Source organism: Sceloporus occidentalis, unplaced genomic scaffold (assembly GCF_023333645.1).
Source record: "Sceloporus occidentalis isolate IW3139 unplaced genomic scaffold, rSceOcc1.0.p SCAF_3, whole genome shotgun sequence".
Classification (NCBI taxonomy): Eukaryota; Metazoa; Chordata; class Lepidosauria; order Squamata; family Phrynosomatidae; genus Sceloporus; species Sceloporus occidentalis.
In genome coordinates, this window is record NW_028316983.1 from 141,431,406 (window position 1) to 141,443,556 (window position 12,151).

Here is a 12,151-nt window from a genome sequence, read left to right on the forward strand (position 1 = left end):
TCTGGCATTCTCTCTTTTGTACATTGTGTTCTTTGTGTAAAAAGGGGCAGGATGGCATTCTTAAAATCTGAGTAGTTTAACTTTGGAGGTGAAAGAATTTTATGGACACATTCCTCCTAACTCTTAGCTGAACAAATTAATGTTATATTGATGCAGTCCAAGATGTGTATTTCTTTATGTGGTGATAATAGCAGCCTAACTAAGTGAAATTGGATTTTATTGGTTTTTATTAGTTCATTACAGGAACATGATCTCTATGAGTCTGGTGATAATGGATTGAAGTAAAATCTACACAACAGATGTGTGTCGATCTGCAAAGTCTTCCACACTTGCAGGGAAAGTAATATAGGCAGTAGTCCCCAAAGGCTGGCAATATGCAGTCTACAAAGTGAAAATAAATCTTTTTCTCCATTGTTCAGACAGTGTATCCCCAGTCTTTGGGGACTGTATTATAATAATAATAATAATAATACGTTTTATTTATAGACCGCTATTCCGCAATGATCATAGCGGTGTACAGTGAAAATTGAATTCAATACAAATACAATGTGACAATTAAAGCAGGGAGAAGTCTCATCCTTCAGACAGTCCCTGATGTTGCTGGGTCTGCCTGATGGCTCCCTCTGAGGCCGAGATGACAGTTGAGGAGGGAGGGGCCTCTTCCTTCAGGCAGTCCCTGATGTTGCTGGGTCTGCCTGATGGCTCCCTCTGAGGCCGAGATGACAGTTGAGGAGGGAGGGGCCTCTTCCTTCAGGCAGTCCAAGATGTTGCTGGTCTGCCTGATGGCTCCCTCTGAGGCCGAGATGACAGTTGAGGAGGGAGGGGCCTCTTCCTTCAGGCAGTCCCTGATGTTGCTGGGTCTGCCTGATGGCTCCCTCTGAGGCCGAGATGACAGTTGAAGAGGGAGGGGCCTCTTCCTTCAGGCAGTCCAAGATGTTGCTGGGTCTGCCTGATGGCTCCCTCTGAGGCCGAGATGACAGTTGAGGAGGGAGGGGCCTCTTCCTTCAGGCAGTCCCTGATGTTGCTGGGTCTGCCTGATGGCTCCCTCTGAGGCCGAGATGACAGTTGAGGAGGGAGGGGCCTCTTCCTTCAGGCAGTCCAAGATGTTGCTGGTCTGCCTGATGGCTCCCTCTGAGGCCGAGATGACAGTTGAGGAGGGAGGGGCCTCTTCCTTCAGGCAGTCCCTGATGTTGCTGGGTCTGCCTGATGGCTCCCTCTGAGGCCGAGATGACAGTTGAAGAGGGAGGGGCCTCTTCCTTCAGGCAGTCCCTGATGTTGCTGGGTCTGCCTGATGGCTCCCTCTGAGGCCGAGATGACAGTTGAAGAGGGAGGGGCCTCTTCCTTCAGGCAGTCCAAGATGTTGCTGGGTCTGCCTGATGGCTCCCTCTGAGGCCGAGATGACAGTTGAGGAGGGAGGGGCCTCTTCCTTCAGGCAGTCCCTGATGTTGCTGGGTCTGCCTGATGGCTCCCTCTGAGGCCGAGATGACAGTTGAGGAGGGAGGGGCCTCTTCCTTCAGGCAGTCCAAGATGTTGCTGGGTCTGCCTGATGGCTCCCTCTGAGGCCGAGATGACAGTTGAGGAGGGAGGGGCCTCTTCCTTCAGGCAGTCGAAGATGTTGCTGGGTCTGCCTGATCGCTCCGTCTGAGGCCGAGATGACAGTTGAGGAGGGAGGGGCCTCTTCCTTCAGGCAGTCCCCGATGTTGCTGGGTCTGCCTGATGGCTCCCTCTGAGGCCGAGATGACAGTTGAGGAGGGAGGGGCCTCTTCCTTCAGACAGTCCAAGATGTTGCTGATCTGCCTGATGGCTCCCTCTGAGGCCGAGATGACAGTTGAGGAGGGAGGGGCCTCTTCCTTCAGGCAGTCCCTGATGTTGCTGGTCTGCCTGATGGCTCCCTCTGAGGCCGAGATGACAGTTGAGGAGGGAGGGGCCTCTTCCTTCAGGCAGTCCCTGATGTTGCTGGTCTGCCTGATGGCTCCCTCTGAGGCCGAGATGACAGTTGAAGAGGGAGGGGCCTCTTCCTTCAGGCAGTCCAAGATGTTGCTGGTCTGCCTGATGGCTCCCTCTGAGGCCGAGATGACAGTTGAGGAGGGAGGGGCCTCTTCCTTCAGGCAGTCCCTGATGTTGCTGGTCTGCCTGATGGCTCCCTCTGAGGCCGAGATGACAGTTGAGGAGGGAGGGGCCTCTTCCTTCAGGCAGTCCAAGATGTTGCTGGTCTGCCTGATGGCTCCCTCTGAGGCCGAGATGACAGTTGAGGAGGGAGGGGCCTCTTCCTTCAGGCAGTCCAAGATGTTGCTGGGTCTGCCTGATGGCTCCCTCTGAGGCCGAGATGACAGTTGAGGAGGGAGGGGCCTCTTCCTTCAGGCAGTCCAAGATGTTGCTGGGTCTGCCTGATGGCTCCCTCTGAGGCCGAGATGACAGTTGAGGAGGGAGGGGCCTCTTCCTTCAGGCAGTCCCTGATGTTGCTGGTCTGCCTGATGGCTCCCTCTGAGGCCGAGATGACAGTTGAGGAGGGAGGGGCCTCTTCCTTCAGGCAGTCCCTGATGTTGCTGGGTCTGCCTGATGGCTCCCTCTGAGGCCGAGATGACAGTTGAGGAGGGAGGGGCCTCTTCCTTCAGACAGTCCAAGATGTTGCTGGGTCTGCCTGATGGCTCCCTCTGAGGCCGAGATGACAGTTGAGGAGGGAGGGGCCTCTTCCTTCAGGCAGTCCCTGATGTTGCTGGTCTGCCTGATGGCTCCCTCTGAGGCCGAGATGACAGTTATAACTGTTGCCCAGATTATTTTCCATACATGTTCTTAAGAAGAAACAGTAGGTTGAAATGCATCGAGTGTTTCAGATGTATGGTTAATATTACTGGTATCTGTATTCTCACCTTTAGTCTCTGAAATAGTAAAATTCTCATGAGAAACTGCCTGTCTCTCTTTCTTTCTTGCTGGTACAGTGTACCTGTGCCATATGCGGGTGTGCCATACGCAGATATCAGCCACTGAAGCCGCGCCCAGGAGGAAACCGTTGCGTGCACCTCACTATGCCACAGGCAGAAGACCCAATATTTTTAATGGGGTTTGAGCATACACATTTTTTCCCTTACATGGTGGTGGTGGTGGTGGTGGGGTCTGGAACGGATCCCCTGCGTAAGGGAAGGGCCCACTGTATTAGTGTGGACCAACCCCAGATATAATAGAATGGCTAGCATTATTATTCAGTGCAAGAAAAAGAAAGAATATAAGTATAATTTACCAAATGATGCACAGATAAATCTTTGTGACTCTTGTAAAAAATGCTGTACTGTATTGAAATAATTGGGCTTTGCCACTCTCAGATTTCTAAAGATAATAGAAACTCATGCAGCTGACAAGTATGCAGTGAATTATGACCTCGAAATTAAATAAAAATTAAGACACATTCCTTTTGGGATGTTTGAATGGCTCTCTTTCTGTATGGATGTAATTGAGCTTTTGCAAGATTTTCAGCTTTTTATATCAAACAAATTTCTTAATTTTTAATTTTTTTTATTTTGCAAACAAATTTCTTGATTCATGCCACGTATTAGGCTTTAAAACTGCATGTGACAATGCTGTTAAAACCATAGCTCTTCAACATCCTTCCCACTCTTGTCTCCAACCATGAAAGTAGATAAATCACTTCAACAATTAGAGCCATAAAAAGGAGAGCTCTTAAAAAGCCTTGAACTTATTTTACTCCTCCATAGCTGTGTACATTTTCAACATCATAAAGTCACAGTTCTTTCAAGAGAAGTTTTTAATTAGAAAATTATGTGCTCAACTTGCATTAGCTACCATCCTTCTTTATGGCTTAGTCTTTTCTTTCAATTGCAAGGTCACTTTAATGTCACACATTATCTGTCCCAGAAGAAGGAAAAGTACATTAGCTTTGTTGGAAAGGTTGTGGCAGTGAAAGAAAATATTCAGTTCATGGATATTGTGGCTGAGAACTGTCAAGCTAGGTTGGCATGGCATGACAAATAGCATATTGAACTTGTTACGAAACCTGTTTTCAGAACCCCAGTTGTGAAACTGCCTGGATAATATTGGACCAATGTCTCTCAACCTCAGCTTACTTTACAGGACTGTTTTATACTTTCTTGAAGGAAGAGTGCGGGCTGAATATGATAAAGAAACAAAGATTGAATCAGTTAAGACCAGACATGATAAGCTTAGGATCGGTGGTAGCCTGGCTTATTGGTTCTGAGAATTGGGCTGCAAGTAGGAGTGGCCAAACAAATCATGGAGCAAACTTCTGTGGTTTGTTTTGTATGTTGTTTGAATGAAGTCGCTTGGCTTGCAGTGTTGTCTGAACTTGGACTGTGTTTTGGCACCATGATTTATTAATTGCAGTGGTGCATAGCCAGTGTTACTTTAAGCTTGCCATGTATTGTGGGGTTCTGTGCTGACATTGACTAGGACACTGAGAAGTCTTCCCCATTTCCAGCAGGGTGTACAGCTATCTCATTAAGCTACATAAAGTTACCTTTTTACCAAACTGTAGTTCCTCAAATGTCCTTTGTAATGAGGTGTAGCCTTAAATTTACGGTCATGTTGGTTAAAGAAGTGCATCTCCTGTTGGTTACTTTACTTTATATAGGCCTTACCTATCAAGCACATTGAGAGTTGAACGGTGCTTTTCTACTCCGAGTCCTCTTGGTGGTTTACACTGGGATAATGGGGGGGGGGGGGGGGAGGGGTGACAGTATTACTCTAGCATGCTTTTCAGGCATTGTGTAATGAAATATCCATTACCTTTTTAAGCAACAACTTTATTCCAGTTGTGCAACAGCAGCACAATGGCATGTGGGCATCTGTTGCAGTTGGAGGTAGATCTGCATCTCAGCATTGTCTACTTAACATTGGGCAGCTAAGGAATAAATAGCAGCCTTGGATCTTTTGGACCTCCAGCACAGGCATGCTTACAGAGCTTTACTCTCCATCTCTGTTGAATGGGATCTCAGCCCCCTTCCACATCCGGAGAAATTTATTTTAGCCAACATTTTCATTTAACTCCTTTCCTAAAAAAGTGTTTCATTTAAATTTGATGACATGCTCTATAAAGAGACCAACATGTTATTTTCGCAGTTTGTCTGTTACCCGTGATCATAGGGGTAGGCTGTTTTATAAGATACTAGAAATTTGTTTGGGCCTTAGTAATTTATCCACCGAGTCCTATCAGTTCTCATCTCCAGAAACAAAACATTGCTCTTATTTGAATGACAGAACTGGACAGGTTTCTGGTTACACACATCAAAAATGCAGAGTCTTACTAAGAAACAGCAATTTCAGATAAAAATGTTTATCTTGGATAAATCAATAGTCAAAGTCTTCTTTTCAGGAAGAATTCAGAATGAACTTTGTGTTTTGGGAAACTAAATGCTAGTTTAGACTGTAAGCCCAAAGACCTGTAGCTGTTTTTTTTCTTCTTCTTCTTTGAGAGTACATTCCCATCATATATTACAAACTGCTTCTACAAGTCCCTTGTGTTTTACTCCCCCATAGTGAATATGGCATGGAGAAAAGGAATGGTCTCCAAGACGCAAAATCAATAACCCAAGCTTAGGATGGCTCTTAGTAACAGATGATATGGCAAAGGCCCCAGAGTCAGACTCCTATTTCCTATCTGTTAATTTACATTTATAATAATTTAAATCATGATTGGTGTAAGGGCAGATTTTGAAAGATTTATAAAGAACAGTATGCATTAGAAATTGTCTGTAAATTACCATCTTTCTATAATTTTACATCTCATTTTAAAGCAAAGTTGTTTGTATGTGCTTTCAAGTAATATGCCCTTGGGAAAATTGAAGTTTCTTTTTGTCTAGTGGTAGTACTGCTGTGGATTTATGAATGTTATTTTGGTTACCGATGGTCAGTTTTATGATGATGTTTAGGTGCCTTGAGAGGGCTATCTTAACATTTATCGGTGGGTTGCAGATAAATAAGATTTTTTTTAAAAAAATGAGCAGTTGAGCGCCCTATCCCTTTGAAGGAGTCTTGTGTTTAATATAAAAAGTCTTATGTCTTTCAATACATACAAGTTATCATTGCATCTGGCACTCAGGGTTTCTTGACAACTCAGAAATAGTCTCTGGCCTTCACTTGTACATTGGGTCACCATATTACTCTAAAATGATGAAGAGATGCTGTTTAAATGAGGGAATGTTAGAAGCTCAGTGTCCTTAAATGAGAAGCAGAACAGGAAAATTTCAACTTCGCTTTAAAAAATATTTGTTGTCAGCCAAGACCTATGGCAACACTATTATAGGGTGTTCTTGGCAAGACTTGCTCAGAGGGAGTTTGCGATTGCCTTCCTCTTAAGCTGAGAAGATGTGACTTGCCCAAGGTCACCTTCTAGGTTTCCATGGCTGAGCAGGGATATGAATCTTGGTCTCCCAGAGTTTTAGACCAACACTCAGACCACAATACCATGCTGACTCTTAAAAAAATGCAGTTTAGCATTATTTATGGCTGTGGTTACCATTACATTACTATTGTTTACAGACTATTGCTTTGGAAGACCTGGAGTGGGGGAACAAAAGGTAATGGCTGTTCCATGAAACAGAAAATATCTACTGAATAGGAATATTCTTCTGAAAAAGCAGGTTTCTTAATAAGGCTGATATATGTTTGTGTAGTAAGATACTTTGAGATTTCTGAAGTCTGTTTTATTGCATGAAAAAGTGTTATGGTGGTTACAAGCAATTAACCATCCTGATGGACCAATTATAGATTATATTAAAATTGGAGGCATACTAAAGTGCCCATTTTTTAAAAAAATCTTTCTTTTTCTGGTTCTCCTTCCCTCCAGCTCTGTTTTGTGATGTTTTGGACTCCCAATGTATCAGAGAAGATCTTAATAGACATCATTGGTGTGGATTTTGCCTTTGCAGAGCTCTGTGTCATTCCGCTTCGGATCTTCTCCTTCTTCCCAGTTCCAGGTAGGAGAAAAGGGGAAGGAGGAGTAATCCTTAGTATTCCCTTTGGCTTCTCTTTCTTCTGTAGTTGGCCAAGTTCAGTGGGAGAAACTGAAGTGATGTCACCTTAATTAGGTGGGTTTTCTTTTTAGGACTCAGTGCAACATTAGTCAAAAGTAGCACGTAGAACTATTCAATACAAATTCTTTCTGTATATTCATATTGCACATGGGAGGGTGCTTTATTTAATGGGTTTACACAAATGTCCTGCACATAGTAGTCTAGCACATCTGAGAGAAGGCTAGATGAGGTCTCTTCTCTCTCATACTTAGAGTTCTGTGCACAGGGTTTTAAAAATTAATTGTTGCTTCTGTTTTATTAACTACTCATCTGAGCTTCCTAGTTAAGTATTTTCAGTGAGAGTCTCATATCAGGTTAAAACAATGAAATAACATCATCACAAACAAATTAAATGCAGATTATTTTAATCAGCAAACAAACATTAAACCTGGATTGCAGGCAGCATGAATATGCCCTACGCCCTACATGGCTTTGGTCTAGGTTATTTGAAAAACCATATCCTTATATGAGCTTTCCATACCCTAAGATCTGCAGGGGAATGTTTTCTATCCATCCCCCTACCATCCCAGGCATCTCTAGTGAGGAAATGAGAGAGAGTCTTCTTGGTAGCTGCTTCTAAATTATGAAATTCCCTTCCCAGGGAGATGCTTTTAAGCATCTTTTAATGCTATTTAAACTTGCTTTTAATGCTGCTTTTATGTTTTTGAAATAAAAAATTAGTTTGGGTTTTAACTTTTGTATTATCAGGTTTTACATTGCATTGTGCTTTTAAAATATTGTATGCCACCTTGGATTCCATGTTGGGAGAAATGCATGCAATAAAATAAAAATCTGAGATTGAGAACCCAGATTTTAGCATACCAGTTTTAACACAAGTTGTAAAAAAGACCTGAGTGAATAAAAAGAAATTTAGTCCACACTGAAAAGACCCTAACAAAAGTCTCCAGCTGAGCCTCTCAGATGGAGAGAGGTCTTCTCTGAAGAGAACCCTTTCCCTAACAGTAGTCTTTTGGATGAGTTGATCCCAAGCCATTAAGATAGGGATAAAAACACCATTGGCAGTGCCAGCGAGGTGTGGTGGAAGTTGCAGTCTAGCCACATCTTTAAGGCCACATGAATATCACCCTGCATTAAGGGCTGTAAATTTTAAGCACTTTGCATTGGGGCCACAAACTAGGTTAATACAACAAATACTTCTAAGAAAAATATTTTAAAAACAGAGAAATAGATTTAAGCACACTTTGTGAATATCAGGTGGTATTTCTTAACTCTCCTCTCCTATTTCCACATATGTTAGTGGGTTAGTTTGGATGGAAAATCTGTAGCTGTTAACAGTGCCCCATTATGAATACCTACTGTGAACTTCCGCCCATGTGTTATCTGAGAAAACTTTAATTACCTCTGACACAGGCAGAACCCATAGCCTCCTTCCTGATACCAGGATCTGATTTTTTTTCCTGCCTTTTTTACAGTTACTGTAAGAGCACATTTGACAGGATGGTTGATGACATTAAAAAAGACTTTCGTGCTGGCCCCAAGCTCAGTGCTGCGAATCATTGTTCTCATCACCAGTCTGATTGTGCTGCCTTACTTGGGGTAAGTTGCACTGTTTGACTCTTTCACCACCACCCAAATGCCACAGGACATATAACATACTAATACACAGAGTACATGTATAAAGCAAAACCACAGTACTTTCAGTCCACCTCCTCTCACTGCTCAGAAGGTACACAGTTCTGCTGGAAAGCCCACAAGTGTTAATTTTATTTTTCAAGGAAGAGCAGCAAGAGGTGCCATCAATACAGAAGTTGTTAATGAGCAACAAACAAGTTTAGGGCTTATCTGTCGGATATGCTTTGATTGAGAGTTCCTGCATGGCAGGGGATTGGACTGGATGGCCCTTGTGGTCTCTTCCAACTCTATGATTCTATTATTGTTTAAGTTTAACAATCAAACCTGTACTTTAACACACATACACACCCCATACAGCATATTGTACCTGTTCTATTTTCTTGTAAATAGACCTCAACTTTTTCTCTAGACAAATTCTGTTGCACCCTGCCCTCCTAAACCATCACAGGATTAGAAGTATCCCCCAAACAGTGTAGTCTTTCTTAGAGTGAAATTCTTTTCAATTGACAGCAGTCTCTGTTGTACATCCAGAATCAGATGCTGGCCAATTCACATATGCCTATTCCAACAGCTTTGATTTCTTCACAGAGCCAATGACAGAGCTCTCAGGGGAATTTGGGGAGTTGTAGTTAAAAAAAAAAGTAAATTCTCCAAACTCTGTTTCCCTGACACTTTTAGCTTTTACCTCTTGGCTTTCCTCCAGATGTCTCTCATAGGAAGTTATCTTATACAAGGTGGGGATATGTGACATCTGTGTCAATATTGCCTACTCTTACTGGCAGTAGCTGTCCAGTGTCCTTAGCAGAGGACTTTCCCATTATCTCCTACCTGTTCCTTTAAATGGAGATGCCAGGGACCAAACTCTGGACCTTTTGCAGGAAAAACATGTGCTTTTTCTAGAGATGTGACAAGTTAGAGAATTCTGCAGTCCTCCATAGTAACTTTTCCAGGCTCTAGCTTTGCTGCTGATGAGCTTTCCTCACCCATCCACTCACCCCTGTCCATCACTCTCTTTCAAATATCTTGTTCTGTTGTTTGAACTTAAAATAGCAGTTGTGACCACACACACAGATATCAGCTGGAGCCATTTGGCTTATTCTGCATGAAAGGGAACAGGTGTCTGTTTTGCCATGACAAGAGTATAGGTAACTCTTCCATCTCCATTAGGAGGCCTTATAATTGTCATAAGCTCCTGAAGCAGGTTGGGAACTGACTGCCTAACTGTGACTTCATGCTTATTCTTCCTGTCTAGCAAAGAATTAGGCACCCAGCTTGTGTTACACCCTTTCCCTCCCTGTGTCCCTCCTTCTTTCCCTCCGTTAGCTGCATGAAAGTAGCAGAAAGAATGGATTTGCTAAGGGGGGGACTAGTTACTCTGGGTTTCTGTGTATTGTTGTCTGGAAAAAAAAGTTTGATTTTATTACCAAACATTCTTTACTGTTGCAAACAGTCTTTTGAAATGGGAATTTTATTCCCATTTTCTAAAAAGTTAAACTACATTCTGACAATTTAGGTGTTGGGGTTGGCTGAAATGTAGGAAAACAATTAGTAAGGCATACCTTGCATGAACTTGCATTGCAGCCAGAACATTGGCACATTTGAAGACACCAGCTTTTCCCCCCAAATAGGATTTACTTTTTTGTTAACCACATAATAGAATTACCATTCAGATTACAATAGCATCCAAGATACAATTTTCTTATATGAAATTAATAAAACGTGATATTAAGACCTCTTTTCCTGTTTTTTCCCCCGTCTGACAGTCTGATATGCCAGTTGAGCCTCCTCTCCTCTTTTCTTCCACCAGAAAATGTTCCTTTTTACGGGGTTCTACATGATGTGTGACCCTTGCTTTGGTCCCTCCACACCTTACTGCTTCTTTCTTCAAGCTCTTGCTTCTCTTGTTGTTGTCTGTTTCGTCCCTTTGGCATCTCTGACTCCAAGATTACTTGTGTCTGCTTGTCAGAAATTATGACTCCCTTTCCTTTCCACGCTGCTGCCTATTCCTATTCTCACCTCTTCTACATGTATTCCTCACCCCACCCCAAAATCCTGGGTAAAGGGTCTCTCTCGTTCTCACTTTTGTTCTCATTCTCTTGGCTTTCATGATCACTGTAGTGTTGGTTAACATTGCATGGTGATTGCTAACAATCATCGTGACATCAGAGCCAATGATAGGGGAAAAGATTGTTATAGGTGACAGGGAAATTATTTTTATCCCATTACAGCATAAAACATGATAATGTTTTAAAATTTGAAGGGCTTTATCATTTTAATACCCGTTAATTTACCAGCACAGTTACTGAGTATTATATTTACATGAGAGAGAGATGATAATAAAAGTTCCTTCTGTCTATCTTTGTCTTTATCTAATATTACTAGGGTTCATGGAGCCACCCTGGGAGTAGGATCACTTCTAGCTGGCTTTGTAGGAGAATCTACCATGGTTGCAATAGCAGCTTGTTATGTCTATCAGAAACAGGTAAGAAATTTTAACTGACTTCTTGTCAATGAATTCCAGGAAAGTTAATTTGAAGTTAAAGTTAACATGCTGCTGCTGTTCTGGGGAAAGAAAGGTAATAATAATAATAATAATAATAATAATAATAATAATAATAATAATAGGTTTTATTTATATTTATATATTTATATAAGGTACATTTAGCTCTTGTTAAGGTTATTGCTGCTTAACAGTTCATTGTTTTTATGATTATATTTTATTCAGAGCTGCTTTAGAAACTTCATCTATAAAGGTTTTGTACAGAAAATACGTATCTATTTAATTAAAAATAGATATCTATTTTCTATTCATTTTTAGAAAGCTTAGTCTACAAGATGGTGACTGGCTAGTGTCTTCCATTGTCCCTATGCTCTGCGAACAGGTTTTAAAAACCTGTCTTGGACCGTTCGTATGCAACTTTGTTTAACTGATTTGATTTGATAAATTAATGTCACACCTATTATTATTATTATTATTTGAAAGTATGTCCTGCCTTTCTCCCTGGAAGGGATCCAAGGTAGATTACAGAAACTGAAAGCAAAATTAGATTATATCTTATTTTACCATAGTTAAAAAAGAATTAAATAACAATAGCCAGACTCCTGTATCACAGTCACAAATGCTTTTGACTAAACCAGGGGCTATGTAGGGACTGTGAAAGTTCCTCAGTCTACATTTACAAAGAAGCAGTCACTACAGTGGCATGACTAGGGGGGTGCGGACCACACTGCGTGACTTCCCTGAGGAGGATGTCACACGGTGGGATGGTTCCTCAGGAGAGATTGAAAGGGCACTCACCCAGAAGCCTCACCACACCCTAAATTGACCCCCTTGAAGCCACAGCACCACCCCCGTCAGTAGCAGCGGCTGCTGGTGGGACAGTGCCTTCAGGGTCTGGAGCGGCTTCAGCAACAGCAGACCCTGAAGGTCTCTAGGAGGATGCCAGACTCTGAATGCATTTTTGGGGAGGTCTGCAGTGGCCTGGGTGGTTGAGGGAGGGCAAGGCATGTAGAGG

General features: G+C 42.5%; 2 protein-coding genes across 3 annotated transcripts in view; one reads left to right on the plus strand and one right to left on the minus strand.

Annotated features, from left to right (window-relative positions):
• ANKH (ANKH inorganic pyrophosphate transport regulator) overlaps positions 1–12,151 on the plus strand; it is a 114,073-nt gene that overhangs the window by 95,537 nt on the left and 6,385 nt on the right. For both annotated transcript variants that reach the window (XM_089516470.1, XM_089516469.1), the window contains exons 9-11: positions 6,818–6,947; positions 8,477–8,600; positions 11,019–11,118. In XM_089516470.1, coding sequence (XP_089372596.1) covers positions 6,818–6,947; positions 8,477–8,600; positions 11,019–11,118 — 354 coding nt within the window. The remainder of the gene's footprint in view (positions 1–6,817; positions 6,948–8,476; positions 8,601–11,018; positions 11,119–12,151) is intronic.
• OTULIN (OTU deubiquitinase with linear linkage specificity) overlaps positions 1–12,151 on the minus strand; it is a 50,406-nt gene that overhangs the window by 5,697 nt on the left and 32,558 nt on the right. The gene's annotated exons all lie outside the window — the stretch shown is intronic.